General features: G+C 39.3%; 1 protein-coding gene across 8 annotated transcripts in view; it reads right to left on the reverse strand.

The window, feature by feature from the left end:
- Positions 1-22,874, reverse strand: part of HECW1 (HECT, C2 and WW domain containing E3 ubiquitin protein ligase 1) — a 464,866-nt gene that overhangs the window by 190,183 nt on the left and 251,809 nt on the right. For all 8 annotated transcript variants that reach the window (XM_003268823.3, XM_012496683.2, XM_030796709.1 and 5 more), the window contains one exon: positions 13,779-13,873. In XM_003268823.3, coding sequence (XP_003268871.1) covers positions 13,779-13,873 — 95 coding nt within the window. The remainder of the gene's footprint in view (positions 1-13,778; positions 13,874-22,874) is intronic.

Consider the following 22,874-nt stretch of genomic DNA (forward strand, 5'->3'; position numbering starts at 1 on the left):
AACTTTATTAGAGCAATGAATGGTAAGAAGGACTATGTAGTTCTGGAAGCTTGCTGTGTATTCGATTATTATTGTTTTTTCTTATTTATGTGTCTACTAAATTTTCTACTATGAACCTATATATATATATATTATTATATCAATTCCAGCTATCTGAAATATGAGGAATTTCAATTTTAATTAGGTATGTATTTTTTTAGATCAAAAAATGTTTTCATCTTTTTTTCACTGGTTATTATATTTCTCTCGGTTATTTTTTAGAAACATCTGTTGCTCATAAATTAGGTTTCTGGGTTTTAAAAAGTTCTATTTTCATCTTCTGTTTCCACTGGGTTGGGGATGATTTTGTTTTAGTTTGTCTTCTAATTCAGTAATTCCTTTTCCCATGGTCTCTAAGTCACTTACCTGTGACTGTTGGTCAAAAGGTTGGACCCATTATCTCCTTACTGTCCTTCTTACCATTCATTGCTCTCTCAGGAAGTTTCAAAGATACGGTGTTCTCTTGAATCATGTAGAGAACAGATGTAATTTTCTAGAATTTCTTTACATTGAATTTATTTCAAAAGGAGCCAACCTCTATGAATTTTCTTAGTGTTTCTTTTTATTTGAACCACAGAATACTTTTTATATGAAATGAGTGATAACTTATTTCAATGCAAAGAATGTAACAACAAATAATTTTCCTGACCAAATAACCAGTGGACTTTCCTCCAAGAAATACTTATATCAAGCAACCCGTAGATCCTCCTACAGAGGAATGGATAATCAGAATAAAGCATATACATACTAGGGAATACTATTCAGCCTTGAAAAGGGAGGAAATTCAGGCACACGCGGCAACATGGTTGAACCTTGAAGATACTATGTTCACTGAAATAAGCCAGGCACAAAAGGGCAAACGCTGTATGATTCCTCCTATATGAGGTGCCTAGTGTGGTCAAATTCCTAGAGACAGGAAGTAGGATGGTGGCTGCCAAGGGCTCCGAGGATGGGGAGAATGAGGAATTGGTGTTTAGTGGGGACAGAATTTCAGTTTGGGAAGATGAAAAGTCCTGGAGATGGATGGTGATGATGGTTGGACAACGTGAATGCACACAGTGTCACTGAGCTCTATATGCTAAAAATGGTTATGATGGTAAATTTTGTTATGTATATTTTACCACAATTAAAAATTAAAAAAAAAAAACACGTAAATCTACTATACCAGCCATTAGAAGGGACAGTTTACTCAAATTTGTATTTGTAGGCACAGGCAAAGAAAAAAATAACTTTTAAAAAAAAAACAGTGAGATTCTTTTTTCAGAGTGAGACAGGGAAAAGAAAGAAAAGAAGAAAGGAGCCAGGCATGGTGGCTCATGCTTGTAATCCCAGCACTTTGGGAGGCCAAGGCAGGAGGATCACTTGAGATCAGGAGTTTGAGACGAGCCTGGCCAACGGAGAAACTCCGTCTCGACTAAAATACAAAATTCAGGTAGGAGAATCACTTGAACCCAAGAGGCAGAGGTTGCAGTGAGCCCAGATCAAGCCACTGCACTCCAGCCTGAGCAACAGAGGGAGACTGTCTCAAAAAGAAAAAAAAGAAGAAGGCAGAACGACACCAAAGTGCACGGGCAGCACCACAGAGCTCACTGTGATGCCTGCAGCGACTCCCAGCACCGTCAGTCTGCTTTGCCTCCATCTCTTCCTGCTCCAGGTTTGGGGCATCTTAACGACATTATAATCATCAGAAATTCCTCTCCATTTCTGGCATGAGCACTGTCTTCATCTCTGGATTTAATTAAATCATGGGTTTCAGTATTGATTGGTTTTGTCTTTTCTGTTTATCATTCCCATAGGAATGGCTGTGGGGTTGATGGGTAGACTAAACAGGCATCTATATCACTTGATGGATATCTGACCCCTGCTCTGGAAAAGGAGGGATTTGGCAACTGTTTTAGCACTCATATATTAGCACATGCCAACATTCTTTCCCTTTGCATCAAGGACTAAATTGTGACACTACAAGTTTGAGCATCTAGATAAAGCCAGAACAGTCATGAGAAGAGAGAAAAGGGAATATTTTAAAAAATATAATGGGCTTTTTCCTTGTAAAAAAAATTATTAAAAAAATTATAGATGTTAAAATAGTTAACAGAGAAAACACAAAAGGCCACAATCCCAGTATTTTGATAATTCCTGTGATTTTTTTAAAAAGAAATCTATTGTTAGAAAACATAAACAAGTCTAAAAAAAGGAAAACAGCGGGGAGCGGGGAGGGATAGCATTAGGAGTTATACCTAATGTAAATGACAAGTTAATGGGTGCAGCACACCAACATGGCACATGTATACATGTGTAACAAACCTGCACGTTGTGCACATGTACCCTAGAACTTAAAGTATAATAATAATAATAAAAGGAAAATAACCCTTTGTTAGTAAATATAAACAGGTAAAAAAAGAAAAGGCACAGAATGATAAGTGAAATCCTGCACACCCCACTCCCACATAATCCTCAAACGTAGTCACTGTTACTCATTTCTTGTTATCCTTTCCTGGAAATAATTTTTCTATTAATTAAAAACTACATCAACGAGGTAATATTAAAAGCACTGCTCTGAGCCTTGCTTTTGCACTTCATGTGAGGCCGGGCTCTGTGGCTCACACCTGTAATCCCAGCACTTTGGGAGGCCGAGATGGGTGGATCTCCTGAGGTCAGGAGTTCAAGACCAGACTGGCCAACATGGTGAAACCCTATCTCTACTAAAAATACAAAAAAATTAGCTGGGTGTGGTGGTGGGCACCTGTAATCCCAGCTACTTGGGAGGTTGAGGCAGGGGAATCACTTGAACCAGGGAGGAGGAGGTTGCAGTGAGCCGAGACCGTGCCATTGCACTCTAGCCTGGGCAACAAGAACAAAACTCTGTCTCAAAACAAAACAAAACAAAATCCACCATCAACGAAAAAAATGTATTGAGAACCTCTCCCCATAATCACAATCTGCTCCCCTGCTGCTTTTGCCCTTAGAGTGTATCATCCAGTCTCCCTAATGGAGACACTGGCTTTCCTGTCGTTGCTGTTCCCACAATGCAGCAATGAATAATTTTGTCTATATATCCCAAATAGCTTTTGCAAATATGCCCAAGATAAATTTTGATAAATTTGATAAATTTTGCTAAACTGCCTTGAAAAAAATGGGCCCAATACTGTACACACGCTTCTTTCACTCTCTTATCATCCCTGGGTACCATAAAACTTTTGAATTTTTGCTTTCCGATTGGAGCATTTAAAAAAATAGCCTTTCATTTATTTTACAGCAGGTTTAGGTCCACAGCAAAATTGAGCAGAAAGCACAGCATTCCCATATATTCCCTGTCCCCCATACACGCACAGCCTCCCCAACTACCAACGTTCCACATAAGAGTGGCATATTTGTCACACTTGATGAGCCTACCCTGGCACATCATTATTACCCAAAGTGCATACTTCCCATCAGTGGTTACTCTTGGTGTTGTATATTCTGTGGGTTTTGACAAATGTATAATAACATGTAGCCACCATCATAGTATCATATTAAAGAATTTCATTGGCCGGGCGTGGTGGCTCACGCCTGTAATCCCAGCACTTTGGGAGGCCGAGGCGGGTGGATCACAAGGTCAGGAGATCGAGACCATCCTGGCTAACATGGTGAAACCCCATCTCTACTAAAAATACAAAAACTTAGCCAGGTGTGGAGGCAGGCACCTGTAGTTCCAGCTACTCGGGAGGCTGAGGCAGTAGAATGGAGGGAACCCAGGAAGTGGAGCTTGCAGTGAGCCGAGATCGCGCCACCGCACTCCAGCCTGGGTGACAGAGCAAGACTCCATTTCAAAAAAAAAAATAGAATTTCATTGCCCTAAAAATCCTTTGTGATCCTCCTATTCATCCCTCCCTCGCCGCTAAATCTTCACAACCACTGATCTTTTTTACTGTCTCCATATGTTTGGAAGGTCATATAGATGAATTGTAAAATTATGCAGGCTTTCAGATTGGCTTCTTTCACTTAGTAATATGCATCTAAGATTTCTTCATGCCTTTTTATAGCTTGGCAGTTCATTTTTTTTAGTACTGAATAATATTCCACTGTTTGGATGTAGCACAATTTATCTGCTTGCCTGCTAAAGGACATCTTGCTTCCAAGATGCCTCCAAGTTTTGACAATTATGGATAGAGCTGCTGTAAACATATGCAGATGTTTGTATGGACGTAAGTTTTCGACTCCGTTGGGTAAATACCAAGGAGTGAGATTGCTGAATCATATGGTAAGGGGATGTTTAGTTTTGTAAGAAACAACCAAATTGTCTTCCAAAGTAGCTGTACCATTTTGCACTTCCACCAGCAATGAATGAGAGTTCCTGTTGCTCCATATCCTTGACAGAATTTTGTGTTGTTAGTGTTTGGATTTTGGCTATTTTAATAGGTGTCTTTGGTACCTCATTGTTTTAATTTGTAATTCTCTAATGACATATATTGTTGGGCATCTTTTCATATGCTAATTTCCATTTGTATATTTTTGGTGAGATATCTATCCAGGTGTTTTGCCCATTTTAAAAAATTGGCTTGATTGCTTTCTCATTGTTGACTTTCGTGAGTTCTTGGTACATTGTGAATACTAGCCCTTGATCAAATACGTATTTTGCAAATATTTTCTTCCAGTCTGTAATTTGTCTTCTCATTCTCTTGATGGAATATCTTTTGTGTGTTTATTGGCCATTGCATTTTTCCCCCGTAAAAACTGACTTTAGGTTCTGGCCCATTTGTCAGACGATTTGTCTTTTCTTTAATGACGTAAATTAGTTGATTTTGCTCTTAAAAGCTTAAGCTGTATCAGATTTATCTATTCCTCCATCATTTGAAAGACTTCACCTGTGAACTCATCCATTTTGTTTTGTTTTAGGGAAAGTGAACATTTCCTTTTGTCTATTCTGTGCTAAGCTCCTTGCCTCTAATCCCTGAGAGGTCAACATTTGGACCCTGCTGCAGAGAAAGAAGAGAAAAGTGTTTTGTTTAAGAAGTCCTCATTTAATTTTCATGTCCTCTTTTTTCTAGGTCACTGGATATATTCATGTCAAGATTCATTATATGAATATATTTATCTTGATGTGTTCATTCACAATTTCTAGGTCAGGTAGTAAATGCCTAGGTAGTAAATAAGAACATTCCAGCTTTCATAGTGCTGCCAAAGATTAAGGTGTTCTCTCCCAAAAAGGCAATGGTAGACTTTTAAAAGTACCAAGACTGTCAAATTGTCTCTTTATTTATTTATTTTTTTTTTGAGACGGAGTTTCATTCACTCTTGTAGCCCAGGCTGGAGTGCAATGGCACGATCTTGGCTCACCGCAACCTCCGCCTCCCGAGTTCAAGCAATTCTCTTGCCTCAGCCTCCCAAGTAGCTGGGATTACAGGCATGCGCCACCACACCTGGAGAATTTTGTATTTTTAGTAGAGATGGGGTTTCTTCATGTTGGTCAGGCTGGTCTCAAACTCTTGACCTCAAGTGATCTGCCTGCTTCAGCCTCCCAAAGTGCTGTGATTACAAGCATGAGCCACAGCGCCCGGCCCTAAATTGTCTCTTTATGTCAGCAAAGAGTGACATTGATATTTCCTATGACAGAAGTCCATTATCTTTCTGGAGCCATGAACCCTGTTTATCTGATGAGTGCCTTGGATCCATTCCTAGCAACATGTGCAAATGTGTCCATGAAACACCAGGGCTTCATAGTTGTCCTGACCCCAATTTCAGAATGTGGCTCTTACAAACAGAAAGGATTTCCACTTTCCATTAGGATTTCCATTTCCACTTTCCATAAATTTTTTCTAATGTCATTTCTACAGAAAATGCAACTTGAAGAGAAGGTTTAGAACCAACCATTGGGGATCACAGAATGTGATTTGGCATTTTGCTTCTTAGAGTCCAGAAAGGAAGGATGTAAACCACCCACCCCTACACTATGGCAGCTGAACCATAGCTGGTGGGAAAGGTGTTTCAGAAAACAGCATCTCCAGATTTGAGACCCCAGAATGCTTCGTTAGTGTGAGCTCCGGACCTCTTCCCCTCAAACTAAACAAATTCCTTAATGTTGGGCTGGGATAGAATCTAAACTTCCAAAATGTCTCTTTGAGAGGTTAGAGATTGTGAGCAGGGCCTGGGTAAATTATCTAGAGAGAAGATGCCCAATCCCTTCCCTTTCTTTCTGTTCTAGAAGGGCAAGTCCACCTGATGCCTTGCCCAGAAAGCAAATGTACAAATGTCCCCACCGCTGATCAAACCTGAAATTAGTTTGATCAAAACCTGAAGGGACTTTTGCAGGAGACACATTTATGAATAAGCTGCCACTATATTTCTGGGTTAAATTTGCTTATAAGAAATAAAGGGCTTGATCAGAAATCATGGCTGTGGTGTGTGCACATTTCAGCTTACTCCTTCTGGAAAACCCTGCATCATGTTCTGGGCCTGCCCATAATTGGTCCTTACAAAGTACCCTATATTGTCCACCTCCAGAGGCATGGAATAGTGCTCTGTCATTGCCTGTTTTCTTGTCTGTCTCCCCGCTACACACTTGCCCGTATCTTAGGCAGGTGGCTTGATGAGCATGGGGATTTGTCTTGTTTGGTTTTACATGCCTAATGGTTAGCCCCAAGGAGCTTAATGACAAATATTTACTAAGTACATAAATGACATTGAAGCCACAGGCTACATAAAGATGCCCAGAATAACTGTTCTGAGCAGATCTCCATGGTTGAGGGACAGAATGTTGCATGGACTGGAGAGGTGGGAGCAGAAGGGCTGAGGAAGTGGAAGCAGGTTCTGGGGAAAGACGATTAGAGGCAAGAGGCTTTGAGCATCAGAAAACAATTTGCCAGATTAGCAGTGAGAAAAAAATGTGATGTGGATTCTCAGCTAGAATAAATTACACATTATGTTGATATCTAACCATCGACTTCTATCACCCTTGGAAACTCCTTTTCTATTCCACCCTTGACTTTTGAGAATGGAGACAAAGTTTAAAAGTTAACAATAGTCAGAAGATCTTGTAAAATAACCCCTTAAAAAGTCATTCTAAAACCCTCTAGTAAACGTCTGGGCAGCATTGATCCTCTGCATGTAAATAAATCATGTATGTAATTCTAGCTCAAGCACTCAAGATTACATTTATTGTGTTTTATCTGTATCATTTAATCTATAGCTCCTACAAATCAAAATGCTTTCTTAAATTCTCCAAGAAAAGGCTACAAACATTTATGAAGGGAATAAATAAAAATAGAATATTGTACTGTATAGCTTCTTCAGACATCTTGCTTCCCTAGCATAACTAGAATTACTTCAGTTAGAAACAGATTTTTAGACTATTAGGGACTAAGTCTTGAAATTTTGTCTCATCATAATATTGTTAATGAGGTTTCCTTTTAGTGCTGGTTAGCTAAGTATTGGTGATATGCTGCAAAAATAAATTCTGGATGTAATAGTAAGGCAACAGGAAAACAATTCACAAAAGGCTGCTATGGCTATTATAAAATCCAAGTCAAAAAATAAATGCCATGTCACTTTCCCAAAATACCATGGGGCCAAGTTTCCAAAATCAGAACTGGAAATGAGGCAAGTTTAAGAACATGGCTATAGTGCCATGAACCTGGTGATATCATGAAAGCCAGAATTCCAACTAAATCCTTAGAAAGCCCCATTTTCTTACAAGTTGAGGAAAATGACTGAAATTTCCCCAAGTTCCTCTTTGTGCAGAGACAGTTCTTTACATAGCATAATGAATAGAAAACTACAATTAAGAGAAAATAGCATCTTGGGCAGTCCTGTGGTTCTGAGGTCTGTGTAAGGCTGCCTGCTCTCCCAGGATCTCAGGGGGCAGGTCCACCTCACTGGGGCAGTGTAGTCCATCCCAATTAAACAGAGAACAAACTCTCTCCTTCTCCATTAGTTTTTGGATACTCCTTTTTGACACATTTCAAGGGTAAAATTGAGACTTCATCTGGACACACTGGATGAAGGGGATCCTTTGGCAACTTTGGGGACCTTCACCCCAATATTGAAATACATGGTGATTGATGTTTATTGGAACCTGGTCTTGCCATTTAATCTCTGCCAAGCACAAGGGCTCAAGATCATTTATTATAAAGCTGAGGTGTCTTCCAAATTAATTGGCTTGTGTCTAACAATTCTAGGTAGCTGGTCCCATCAGTCGGCAACCTGTGGATTCCTTTTGCTAGTAACTTGGTTGAAGTATTTTCCAGGACATTTTATATCCTATAGCAGCTGGTCCATAGTTGCTTTATTATGATTTGAAATATTTTTTTGAAATATCTACTTTTAAAATCCCCAAGAAAAATATTACTATAGCCAAAGGTAATGACCTAGAATTTGGGGAAGGGAGGGTATTTATCAATTATTTGTCCACTGCAGGAGACTCAGACTGATGTGGAGGAGGAAAATCTTGACCCTATTTTAGAGTGCGAATTTAGCCTATATTGGTGGGGAAATGTCCTATGGAGTTGCCTTTTTCTTAAGAGGATAGTGTCAACTCTTACCTCTGCTCAGGGGGTCTAACAAAGTAAATGAATCTGTAAACATGAACTAGTGAAAAGATAGTTTAAGTTTGTTCTTTGTTCTTTTTTTTTTTTTTTTTTTTTGAGACAGTCTTGCTCTGTTGACCAGGCTGGAGTGCAGCGGTGTGATCTCGGCTCACTGCAACCTCTGCCTCCCAGGTTCAAGTGATTCTTGTGCCTCAGCCTCCCAAGTAGGTAGGATTGCAGACGTGCACCATCATGCCTGGCTAATATTATTTTATTTTATTTTATAGAGATGGGGTTTTGCCATGTTGGCCAGACTTGTCTTGAACTCCTGGCCACATGTGATACACTCACCTTGGCCTCCCAAAGTGCTAGGATTACAGGCGTGAGCCGCTGCACCCAGCTGTTCTTTGTTCTTCGGCAAAGAACTTTACTTTGAATGTTATGCTGTTCAGTTATTATCAAAAGCTTGGTTGCAGAGGCACTAGATTAACATGAAGGAAGAGGAGAGGACCTTCCTATGTTTACTTCCAACTTCTTATTGAAAGAGCCAGAAGATACAGAATATGAAGTAAATAAATAAACAATAGCAATCTGAGGTGAGAACAAGAATAATCCAGTGTAACATAATCCTGATGGGGTTTCCACACATTTTAATGCTGCTAAAGACAACATAAGAAATACATCTTTGACTACACATGACCCAGCCTCTAAATCTACAGAAGTCTCTACTCCAGAGTAGATGGCCCCACACGGGGTGGGAACGTCATGTCCTCAGCCTGCCCTGCATGCTGGTGGCCTTTCCCAATTGCTTGGACTCTGCCAGAGTCATTCCCCAGCTACCTATTTTCTATCTGGAGGCCACAGTCCCAGGCCTCAGCGTGGGTAGGGAGGAGGCCCACTGCACTGCCAGGTGAACGCTCTGCAGGGAGGGTCTCATAAACCAGGTGTGGGAGCAGTATGCTCGGACTTGAAAGACTCTCACTTACCTGGCTCACACCAACAGCTTCAGACTGCATCAGAGTCTCTGGCACTGCAGGAGAACCGGCAGGCAAAGGGAGGGCCCCCACTCCCTCCAGCAGCCCCTACAGATGATGCCGGCTGGGTGCCTGAGAGTGGGAAGAGGAGGATGTGAAAACTCACTGTCAGGTCTAGACCCAGCAGGGCAGCCTGGTTATTTTCAGTGGACTGTGTGTTGGGCTGAGGACAGTTTACCCACCCTGTCTTTGGCAAACTTTCGTGATGGGCTGATTTCTGTTTTTTGATGTATAATCAGAGAAAGAAAAATATATCATGGGGCTTATTTAAGAAGACTATAATGGTAATGCACAAGGGGGAGTTAGCAAGGGCCAGAATATGGGGAGGAAGAGCTTGCCTTTGACAGTGATTTTCTACAGAAAATAAAAGAAAGATATAAAACATGATAGGTGCTACCAATAAGACACAAAAAGTATGAAAAGCAGGAGGATATATAGGGACAATAAGTCCCATATTCTTTAAACCTAAGACAACTAGGTCTCCTTCCCTGCCAGGCCTGAGCCATTTCTCACCCCATGCCTTTGTACAGGCCATCCCTTCTGCTGGCCTTGCCTGTCTGTCTTCAAGGCATGGCCAAGGCCCACTCATGGCACCTGCCTCAGGCCACACTCCCTCCTCCCACAGCCAGCACAGCTGCTGCAGGTGCCTGGTCACGGCTTTCTCTATACACCAGCACAGCAGGCTTCACGCTCCAGTACTGGAGACTTTATATAGTATTATAATTTATAATGGAGTAACCGTGAGTTCTCAGTGACAGGGCTTACATTTCATCTATCTCTATAAGCACGTCCATCATAGTTTCTGATATACAATAAATGAGAGCCCCAGAAAGAGAAGAGTAGAAGACAACCTCTTTTTAAACAAGGACCTCAACAGTTGCCCATGGGACAAAGACAAAGATGAGAGGGAACAAGACAATGAAAAAAAGAACTGATGCATCATGACACCATACAATGCTCAGAAAATTAAAGCGCTGATTACACCAAAGGAGTATGTGACAGCTTGTTCCTCCTTTTCAAAGAATGGTAGTTTAGCGTATTGTCACAAACCAACTCAGTGACTTTGGGGACGTGATATAATGGCAATACACAGCAACTCTTCATAAGAGATGAATGCAGCAGCAGCAATCCTCAACCTAGAAGTTGACACTCCAAGTTTATTAACAAATTGATTTAGGGAAACCTCACAGCATTTCCCCCTTAGAAACTGTGTGCTCAAGTCCCCAGACCAGACTGCAAAGGCTTATTTAACCCAGAAGATTGCTATATTATACCCAAACTGAGCTGGGTTGCAAAAAGTATAAGCGAAATGTGGTTCTGCTCCATCACCATATAGCCAAATGATCACTTAACCAGAATGGTAGTTCCTGCCTCTCTCCACAGATGTGCTGGGCATCAACTAGAATAATGCGTGATAAACAGCTTTGAGAAGTGTGCCACGCCATCAAACAAAAGGGGCTCCTCCTAGTGTGGCTTCTATGAAACCTAATTGCCCGTGAAAATACAGTCCTGTGGGATAGTGTGTGCTGCCTTCTGCCCTGGGACTCCAGGGACTCATTTTCACCATGACAACAGGAGCCCAGGATTTCTCTCTTTGTCCCTGGTGGCAGAGGGGCTATGCGATCGAGCTCTCACATGCTTGGGGAATAAAAGTTGTCTGCAGGATGTACATTCAAGTGTCAACCCAAGTGTCTACCGATTTGTGTGACAAAATCATTAAGGAGATAAAAATCAGGATAACAGCAATATGTCAAAATATTTCAAGATGCCAGAGTTTGAAGTATGAGCAGCAGCAGCTCACGTGGAATGACAAAGATGAGGTCAGGGCAGTAGCAATCAGGCACCTGCTGAACCTTATGTCAACAGTGTGATGGAAGCATCTCATTTCCTTTTCTGAGGTACAAGCCTTTGTTTCTGGTGATGGCAGCCCTTGGGGAGCATATGCTTGTTGGAAATTTATCCTGCCCTAAGGGGCTGTACATCATACTTTAGAGGCCATTTTCTGGGCAGTTGGCCTCTTGCTTAATTTTAAGCCTACATTGCACAACACTGTGATGATGTGTCACATTTTGCACTGGTTTGAGTAGCAGGTGAACATCTGGAGTCTCCAGCAGGCTGAACTCAGAGAAGACAAATGCTCTAGGGAGCTTTATTTAAATAAGAAAAAGTGCTTCAGGTAAGAATTTGTCTGAATTCCAGGGCTGGCCAACACACTCACAGTATCATTCCAGAGTAGAAGAAGGTGAGGAACTCCTCTCCCCTCCAAGCCTTGAGCCAACAGGCCAGTCCCGTCAGTGAGCACAGCCCATCCCTGCTGAGGGATCCTTGTGTCTGCCTCATTCAGTGACCTGCTGTGCAGTGGCAAGAGGCCAGGCCTGCAGTGGAAGGGTTTTCCCTAATTGGCTTCACTCCACTTCCTGCCTCCTTCCTTCTCTGCCTGTTGTGTGCTCAATGCCTTCCTGCTCTGTCTCCCTAGCTTCTGGTTCACTTTTTCTTTTCTGCCTCGATTTAGCTGTCACTAAGCTACTTTGATTTAGTTGTCACTCCACCCTCAATGATTGGCTAACGGGTGTCAGGACGTGTCTGGTTTTAAGGGGTACCCTCTTTTGAGGGATGCCCAAACAAACAGGCCTGGAATAGAGGTTCTGGAACTCCGAGGATACCTCCCTAGATTCTCACACTTAAACTGCTGTCCCAGACAGACAGGAATCACGTTCCAATCTGCATGGCCAGTGAGGCAAAAATGGCGAAGCCGTCAAAAGCACATGTGCCTCTCCCTCTCTTCCCACTGTGCTTCCCACTATGAGTTCCCGGATGGTAAACCCAGTTCAGTGTCCAGTCCTGCTGAGGATGGAGGCAGCCAGGCTTTGGGCCTCGGGCCTGCTTACCTTACTGCTTACTACCAAGGCCTCAATCAGCTCATCTTCAGGATGCTGCAGAACTGATTTGCAAGGCAGCAAACTGGAATATTTTTTGGAGTCAAAGTCCTTTCTGAATCATTCATATTTCATGTCAAATACTTTCTCTCTCTCTCCCCTCCTTTTTTTTTTGAGATGGAGTTTCGCTCTTGTTGCCCAGGCTGGAGTGCAGTGGTGCGATCTCTGCTCACTGCACCCGGGTTCAAGTGATTCTTCTACCTTAGCTTCCCAAGTAGCTGGGATTGCAGGCACTCGCCACCATGCCTGGCTAATTTTCTATTCTTAGTAGAGACAGGGTTTCACCATGTTGGCCAGGCTGGTCTTAAACTCCTGACCTCAAATGATCCGCCTGCCTGGGGCCTCCCAAAGTGTTGGGATTACAGGTGTGAGCCACTGCGCCTGGCCTGTTTTTTTTTAATGTAAAAAAAAAAAAAAAAGAAAAAGAAAAAAAGAGAGTCTTTTTTATTTCCACTAGCATGACAAAGTCCCCCACTGGTTTCTGTCCAGCCTCCCCAGTTGGTCATTTTAAATTTATGTGAAAAGGAAGAGGAATGCCATTTCTCAGTGCATTTCAGCCTAATCAGATGCATTAAGAACTAAGTGAGAAGCACTACAAAGATTAAAACTGGATTGTAACTTAGGAAAGATGGCATCTATTACCATAGGCCTGAGCAAAGCCACACAGCAGGGAACAAAAGAAGTGACTTAAATCCTGGATCTGCAACGAGTTCTGTGACCTGAGATAGATTATTTAGGCTCCTTGGCCACTGTCCTCATTTATACACAGAGAAGGGTGAGAGATTCTGGTCTTTCCAGGCCTATCATGTTATAATTCTATGACTAAAATCAACCTGAGGCAATAAATCCTATTCCATTAATTTATTTACAATAAAAGAAAAAAAAACATAAGAAAATATAAATATTTAAAACCAAACAATTAAAAAATGTGATCCAAAGAAAAGGCTTCTTCGCTGTGATTGCACATGTCTCTATTAGAAACATTTGGCCATCTAAGGAAAATACAGAAGCTTGGCTCCTCCCTAACACACAAGTGTAGCATGAGCTTTAATAAGGTCGACTATGGATCTCATTCCTCTTAACTATTTTGAGGTGTCTCTCCATTTATTCATAATCAATCTATCACTATATCTCCATATGTGTGTATGTACATGTACACACACACACACACACACACACACACACACACATGCACGCACAAGAACAAAATAGGAAAGTGAAGAAAGACCAGAGTTAGTTCTAACCAAAGACGGAGAAATGAGACTTACAGGAGCTGCCGAGTTTTTGACCGTGACACTGGGGGTGGTTGCTCGCAGGGCCCCACTCACTCCATGGTAGTATTTGAAGCAGATCTTAGTTTCAGCTGAAAGACAAACAAAAAACGAGACTGAGAAGTAGGGTATAACCCAGGGAGAGACAGCTATGGCCACAGAGGACATCTCTAAGAACTGCAACCTAATTCCCCCCACGAGCAAGCCAGGCCACACTCGACAATGATGCTCCTCATGTGGCCTCAAGGACAGGTCTGATTTCTTCCTAAAACTGTGACATGAAAAATTGTTTTGGCCTTAACATTTTTGTATCCAAGTTAAGTCCATTATTTAGACTTCTCAGCATCCATCCTACCCCATTAGAGGTCATTGATTTAAAACCCTTAGTTCTAAGATGTGAGATGGGTGGATGCCTATCACCTGTCTGTTTCTTCTGTAATGTCCTATTATTTAATTCATTGTGATTAATATCTTGGTAATTTGCAGAAAGACTTCGAGAAGTTATTGAAGTACATGGGAGGGAGGCATATTTTCTAAACTCCTGTACCCATCAATGATAACCTCTTTGCATCACAATTTGTTTCCTTCAAAGTTCTATAGATGTAGCTGGCAGTGGTGGCACGCATCTGTAGTTCCCAGCTACTTGGGAGGCTGAGGCAGGAGGATTGCTTGAACTCAGGAGTTTAAGGCTGCAGAGAGTTATAATCACTGCAGTGCACTCCAGCCTGGGTAATAGGGTGAGAATCCATTTAAAAAAAAAAAAAAAAAAAGAAGTTCTATAAATGGTTAAGCAGAATGTAAAGAGTTTAGGGGGATCACACTGGGTTTGAATTTCAGCTCCATTATTTACAATCTGTGAGACAATGAATAAGTCCCTGTACCCCCTGTTAAAATAGGACTTCATAAGATGTTGCTTAAGCAAATAAAAGTGCTTAGATTCAATTAAGTGCTCAGTAAATGTTAGTGATTGTGATGATGTGATGACTAAATGACAACAACATGAGTCCTTTTCCTTCTGGCATTTAGTTCCATAGAGGACAAGATCTGTAGCCAACATGAGTTTAGTTCATTTGAAGGTGACTTGCTTTCCTCAATTCACTGTTTATAGGATTTGTTTTCTTAAAATTTAAAAAAATTAGCAGGCTATGTCTTGGTCCCTTATATTTTGTTTGAAACAATATGAGAAATCTCCAATTTGAGATATTTTCTTTCAAATATGGAAATTTGCCTTCAATTATCATATTAAAAATAATGTCTACAATTTTCTTAGCATGCATTTGAAATGTGCTCAGAATGGAAAATATGAAAAATGAAGATAAGTATAAATGAAATAACAATCTTCTGAGATTTTTGCATAATTGAGACTATAAACTATAGAATAATACATTTTGCTTTTTTAAAAAAATTGACATTATGAAATAAGCATGGCCAACTATCATTTAAAACTCCTCAAATAACATTACTTATTATATAGAACAATTGAATAGATTTACACATTACAAATATTCCTATATTTGGAAATTCAGGCTTTTCTCTGAAAATCAATTACTTTTTACAAATTATTTTTTAAGTTCAAATTTTCTCCCTAGGACAACGGAGCAAAAATCGCTAGATACCTACCCGACATCCATTCTACCTTTCCTCCTTAATAACAGAATCTCAGTTTTATTTTGAGTGATAACGTCCAGCTAACATACTACATTTTGCAGCCTCCCTGGCAAAATAACACCTATGCAGTTTACCATTGTTATTTTAGGATCTCTGTTATATGTAGCTAAACCTAAACCTAACTGATATGTAAAGCTTTCCTCAATGCTGTAGATATGAATATTGCAGTAATCTTATTTAGGTTAAAAGATATGGGCCGGGCGTGGTGGCTCACACCTGTAATCCCAACACTTTGGGAGGCCGAGGTGGGTGGATCATTTGTGGTCAGGAGTTTGAGACCAGCCTGGCCAACATGGTGAAACCTCATCTCTACTAAAAATACAAAAATTAGCTGGGCGTGGTGGTGCACTCCTGCAATCCCAGCTACTTTGGAAAGCTGAAGCAGGAGAATTGCTGGAACCCGGGAGGTGGAGGTGGCAGTGAGCCAAGATCACGCCATTGCACTCCAGCTTGGGCAACAAAGACTCAGTCTCCAAAAAAAAAAAAATATTTTAAGGATCCTCCCTTCCTGGGGCCAAATTGCTTTCCAAATAACCCTTTACACTTCTATCAGGAAATGTGACTCTGACCATCTCATAGAACCCTTGTTAGCACTGAGCATCATCACTTAAAAATAGGCTTAAAATAGAATCCGATTATTATTTTTGTTTCATTTATTTATTAGTAGGGTTAAACTTTTTCATTAAATTTTAATTAGCTATTTAAATTTTTTTGAAGCCATTTAATTGCAGTTGTTTAGGTTTTCCATTACCTGGGTGATGCCTGGATGCTAACCAGTCCCTCTGTTAGTGGATGTGTTCTTACTTCAGATATGCCTGTACTTTGAGTTTCCTTCCTGAGTCACTTTCTCTATAGTTCTTTCACATGTCTGTTGATTGTCTTTTCAAGCTCTTGGTGGACAATCTTATAACCCAGTTCTGTACTTATTCTCCAAGACACCTCAAAGTTGTCCCCATGTTAGGTCTACACACTCAGATCCAATACTGTGTTGGCCTGAGAGGCAAGTTTCCTGTAAGTCAGGGATCAGGGAAGGACTCTGAATAAAGCAGTGAGCCATCTATCTAGTTAATCACAATGAGTTAGTGTTGCCTAGTGCATGAGTTACTCTGCCTGTAGGTGCTGGTGGGATAAGCATGGAGGGGCCAAGTGACCTCACCTTCAGCTCAGTTGGGTGGAAAGGAATTTTAGGTACCAGGAATCCCAAACGGGCACTACTAGATTTCCATTTAAAGAAAAAATTATTTCAATGCCTTTGGGCAAAAAGGTCAGGGAAATTACATACAATCTTGCATTGAACTCTATTGCTAGATGAGCAGATCAGTGCATATTTTGAGCCAAGAATTCATGGAACACTTCAAACTCTGTACTCTTCTTTGTTTCTTCCATTTTTAGTTTTTTATTGATACATAATAGATGTACATATTTTCAGGATACATGTGATGATTGAATACGTTAATATAATTTGTAAAGATCAAATGAATGTAATTGGGATATACATCATCTTAATTATTTGTCTTTTTTTGTGCTAGAGACATTTGAATTATTCTCTTCTAGCCATTTGGAAACATATGATAGATTATTATAAATTATAGTCACGCTATTGATCTATCAAACACTAGATTTTATTTCTTCTATCAAACTGTATATTTGCACCCGTTAATCAATCTCTATTCATCTTCTTCTTCCTTCTACCTTTCTTGGTCTCTGGTAACCACCAATCTACTCTCAATCTCCATGAGATCCACTTTGTTAGCTCCCACATACGAATGAAAACATGCAATATTTATCTTTTTGTGCTTGGCTTATTTCACTTAACATAATGACCTTCAGTTCCATCCATGTTACTGCAAATGACAGAATTCCATTCTTTTTTATGGCTGGATACTATTACATACCACATTTTCTTTATCCACTCATCTATTAATGGGCACTTAGGTTGATTCCATATTTTGACTGTTGTGATCAGTACTGCAATAAACATGGGAATGCAGATATCTCTTTGATATATTGATTTCCTTTCTTCTGGCCATATACCCTGTAATGGAATTGCTGGGTCATATGGTAGTTCTATTTTTATTTTTTGAGGAATCTGTTAGTTTTTCATAGTGGCTGTACTAATTTACATTCCCACCAGCAGTGTACAAGGGTTACCCTTTCTCTGTGTTCTCGCCAGCATTTGTTGCTCCCTGTCTTGTTTTAATTGGGGTGAAGGATAACTCATTGTGGTTTTGATTTGCATTTCCCTGATGATTACTGATGTTGAGCATTTTTTTCATGCACCTGTTGGCCATTTGTCTGTCTTCTTTTAAGAAATGTCTATTCACATCTTTTAAAAGATGCCACTTAAAAATCAGATTTTTTTTGCTCTTGAGTTGTTTAAGCTTCTTGTATATTTTGGTTATTAATTCCTTATCAGACAGATAGTTTGCAAATATTTTCTCCCACTCTTTGGCTTGTCTCTTCACTTTGTTGATTGTTTCTGTTGCAGTGCAGAAGCCTTTAAGCTTGATATAATCCTATCTGTCAACTGTTGCTTTTGTTGCCTGTGATTTTTAGGTCCTACACAAAGAAAACTTTGCCCAGACCAATGTCCTGGAGAGTTTTCCCAATGTTTTCTTCTAATAGTTTCAGTTTTAGGTCTTAGATTTAAGCCTTTAATCCATTTTGATGTTATTTCTGTGTATGACGAGCAATAGGGGTCTAGTTTCATTCTTCTGCATATGAATTTCCAGTTTTCCCAGCATTATTTATTGAAGAGACTAATATTTCCCCATTGCATGTTCTTGGCACCTTTGTTGAAAATGGATTGGCTGTAAATGCCTGGATTTATATCTGGGTCCTCTATTATTATATGTTCCATTGGTCTATGTGTCTATTTTTTGCCACTACCATGCTGATTTGGTTACTACAGCTTTGTAGCATATTTTTCTTTTTTTCTTCTTTCTTTCTTTTTTTTTTTGAGATGGAGTCTCGCTCTGTCACTCAGGCTGGAGTGCAGTGGCACCATCTTGGCTCACTGCAAGCTTTGCCTCCTGGGTTCACACCATTCTCCTGCTGAGGCTGGAGAACCTCCTCCCCTCCTAAGTAGCTGGGACTACAGGTGCCTGCCACCACGCCCGGCTAATTTTTTGTATTTTTAGTACAGACGGGGTTTCACCATGTTAGCTAGGATGGTCTCGATCTCCTGAACTCGTGATCTGCCTGCCTCGGTCTCCCAAAGTGCTGGGATTACAGGCATGAGCCACTGCGCCCGGCCAGCTTTGTAGCATATTTTGAAGTCAGATAGTATGATGCCTCCAGCTTTGCTCTTTTTCGCTCAGAGTTGCTTTGGCTATCCAGGGTCTTCTGTGGTTCCAAACACATTTTAGGATTAGTTTTTCTGTTTCTGTGAAGAATGTCATTGATATTTTGGTAAGAATTGCATAGAATCTGTAAATTGCTTTGGGTAGAACTGTCATTTTAGTCATAGTAATTCTTCCAATACATAAACATGGAATATCTTTCTATTTTTAAATGTTTACTTCAACATCTTTCATCAGTGTTTTACAGTTTTCCTTTGCTCATTAAATTGATGCCTAGGTATTTTACATTCTTTGTAGCTATTGTAAATAGGATTACTTGCTTGATTTCTTTTTTCAGATTGTTTGCTGTTGGTATATATACATGACTTTTGTATGTTTATTTTGTATCCTGCACCTTTGCTAAATTTATCAGTTCTAACAATTTTTGGTGGAATCTTTTTTTTTAAATATAAAATCATGTCATCTTTGAACAAGTCTACTTTACCTTCTTTCTTTCCAATTTGGGTGCCCTTTATTTCTTTCTCTTGCCTAATTGCTCTGGCCAGAATTTCTAGTACTATATTGAATAAAAATGGTGAAAGTGTGTATCCTTGTCTTTTTCCAGATCTTAGAAGAAAGGCTTTCATTTTTTCCCCATTCAGTGCTATGCTAGTTGTGGGCTTGTCATACATGGTCTTTATTATTTTGAGGTATGTTCCCTCTATACCCAGTTTATTGAGGGTTTTTATCATAAAAGGATGTGGATTTTGTCAAATGCTTTTTCAGCATTTATTGAAATGATCATGTGGTTTTTGTTCTTGATTCTGTTAATGTGATATATGACATTTATTTATTTGTATATGATGAATCATCCTTACATCCCTGTGATGAATCCCACTTGATGATGGTGAATACTCTTTTTAATGTGTTGTTGAATTAGGTTTGCTAGTGTTCTGTTGAGGACTTTTGTATCTATGTTACTCAGTGATACTGGCCTGCAGTTTTCTTTTTTTTGTAGTGCCCTTGTCTGGCTTTGGTATCAGGATAATGCTGGCCTCGCAGACTGAGTTTGGAAGTCTTCCCTCCTCTTCTATTTTTTTAAAGAGTTTGAGAAGAATTGGTGCTCATTCTTCTTTAAATATTTGGTAGAATCCGGCAATGAAGCCATCAGGTCCTGAAGTTTTCTCTGAAGACAGACTTTTTATTATGGCTTCAGTCTTATTATTCATTATTGGTTTGTTGCAGTTTTTTATTTCTTCATGGTTCACTCTTGGTAGGATGTATGTATTTGGGAATTTATCCATTTTTTTCTAGGTTTTCCAATTTGTTGGTGTATGGTTGTCCATAATAGTTGCTAATGGTTTTTTGTATTTCTGAGGTCTCAGTTGTTATGTCTCCTTTTTTTTCTTATATTATTTATTTGAGTCTCCTCTCTTTTTTTCTTAGTGATTCTAGCTTTGTTTATCCTTTCAAAAAAACTGAGTCTTCATTTTATTGATCTTTTGTATTTTTGAGGTATCAATTTAATTTATTTCTGCCCTGCTCTTTTTTACTTCTTTTTTCTGCTTATTTTGGGTTTGGGTTGTTCTTGATTTTCTAGTTCCTCAAGGTACTTCATTAGGTTGCTTACTTAAAGTCTTTCTACTTTTTTGATATAGGTGTTTATTGCTATAAACTTCCCTCTTAGTAATGCTTTTTACTGTACCGCATACATTTTGGTATGCTGTATTTCTATTTGATTTGTTTCAAAACATTTTAAAACTTTTTTCTTAATTTCTCCATTAGCTGTTCAGGAGCATGTAGTTTAATTTCCATGTGTTTGTGTAGTTTCTGAGGTTTCTCTTGTTAATGATTTTGTTTTATTCCTTTTGTGGTCAGAGAAGGTGCTTGATATGATTTCCACTTTTTTGAATTTGTTGACACTTATTTTGTGGCTTAATATACGGTCTTTTCTGAAGAATGTTCCATGTGTTGATAAAAAAACGTGTATTCTGCAGCAGTTGAGTGAAATGTTCTATAGGTGTCAGTTAGGCCATGTGGTCAATGTGTAGTTTATTTACATTTCCTTGCTGGAATGATATGGCCATTATGGAAAGTAGAGTATTGAAGTCCCCTATTATGATCATATTGTAGTGTATCTCTCATTTTAGATCTATTAATGTTTGCTTTACATATTTGGGAGCTCTGGTGTTGGGTGCATAGATATTTATAATTTTCATAGCCGCTTGCTGAATTGACCCCTTTATCATTATATAGTGACCTTCTTTATCTCTTTTTACAGTCTTTGATTTGTAGTCTATTTTATCTGATGTAAGCATAGCTACTCCTGCCCTTTATGGTTTCTAGTTGCATGGAATGTCTTTTTCCACCTCAGTATTTTCAGTCTATATGTGTCTTTATAGCTGAAGTGGGTTTCATATAGGCAGCATATAGTTGGGTCTTGTTTCTTTATTAACTCAGCCACTCTATCCCTTTTAATTAGAGAATTGAGTATATTTACATTTGTTGTTGTTATTGATAAGTAAGGACTGACTACTGCCATTTTGTTGCTTGATTTCTGTTTTATTTTATTTTATTTTATTTATTTTTTTGATGGAGTCTTGCTCTGTTGCCAGGCTGGAATGCAGTGGCACGATCTTGGCTCACTGCAACCTCCGCCTCCTGTGTTCAAGTGATTCTCCTGCCTCAGCCTCCTGAGTAGCTGGGACTACAGGTGTGCGCCACCACGCCCAGCTAATTTTTGTATTTTTAGTAGAGACAGGGTTTCACCATGTTGGCCAGGATGGTCTCGATCTCTTGACCTCATGATCTGCCTGCCTCAGCCTCCCAAAGTGCTGGGTTTCAGGTGTGAGCTACTGTGCCTGGCTTCTGGTTGGTTTTTAACTGCTCTCTTCCTTTTTTCCATATTCCCTATCTTCCTTTGTGGTTAAGTTATTCTCTCTGGTAATATGTTTTAATTTTTTGCTTTTTATTTTTAGTGAATCTATTATAGGTTTTTGCATTTTGGTTGCCATGAGGCTTACAAAAAAATCTTATAGATGTAACAAGTTATTTTAAGGATATGACAACTTATCTTAGATCACAAAGAATGGAAACAAAGAACAAATTTTTAAAAAAAGCCTCTACAATTTAACTCCATCCTCCCAACATTTGGATTTTATGTTGTCTCAATTTACATATTTTTATATTACTTATCTCTTAACAGGTTGCTATAGGTATTACTGTTTTTGATCAATTTGTCTTTTGGTCTTCCTACTAGAGATATGAGTAGACTGCACACCACAATTACAGTATTAGAGTATTCTGGGTTTGTCTGTGTACTTAATTTTACCAGTGGATTTTATATCTTCAAATGTTTCCTTTTTACTCATTAGTGTTTTTTGTTTTTGTTTTTCAGATTAAATAACTCTCTTTAGCATTTTTTGTATGATGGGTCTGGTGGTAGTGAATTCTTTTAGCCTTTGTTTCTCTGGGAAATAATTTATCTCTTTTCTGTATTTGAAGGATAACTGCTGGATACAGAATTCCTGGGAGGCAGTTTTTTTTTTTTTTTTCCTTTCAGCACTTTGAAAATGTCATCTCACTCCCTCTTGGTCTGTATGGTGTCCATTAAGAAGTCTGTTGCCTGATGAACTGGAGCTCCTTTATATGTTCTTTGCTTCTATTCTCTTGCTGCTTTTAAGATGCCATCTTTGTCCTTGACCTTTGAAAGTTCGATTATTATATGCCATGGGATAGCCTTATTTGAGTTGAATCTGTTTGGTGTTCTCTGATCTTTCTGTATCTGGATGGACGTATACCTCTTTCTCAAGTTTTGGGAAGTTTTCTGTTATTATTTCTTTGAATAAATTTTCTCCTTGCTGTTGCTCAATTCCTTTTGAACACCAATAATTCTTAGATTTGGTCTTTTGAGGTAATTTTCTATGTCTTGTAGGTGATCTTTGTTCCTTTTTATTCTTTTTTCTTTTTTCTCCTCTGTGTATTTTCAAATAGCCTGTCTTTGAGCTCACTGATTCTTTTCTCTGCTTGATTCCGTCTGCTGTTGAGAACGTGTAATAAATTTTTCACTTCAGCAAATATATTTCTCAGTTCCAAGATTTGTTTTATTTTTAAAATTATTTCAATCTCTTTGTTAAATTTCCTT

The sequence above is a fragment of the Nomascus leucogenys genome, chromosome 17 (genome assembly GCF_006542625.1).
Source record: "Nomascus leucogenys isolate Asia chromosome 17, Asia_NLE_v1, whole genome shotgun sequence".
NCBI classification, from domain to species: domain Eukaryota; kingdom Metazoa; phylum Chordata; class Mammalia; order Primates; family Hylobatidae; genus Nomascus; species Nomascus leucogenys.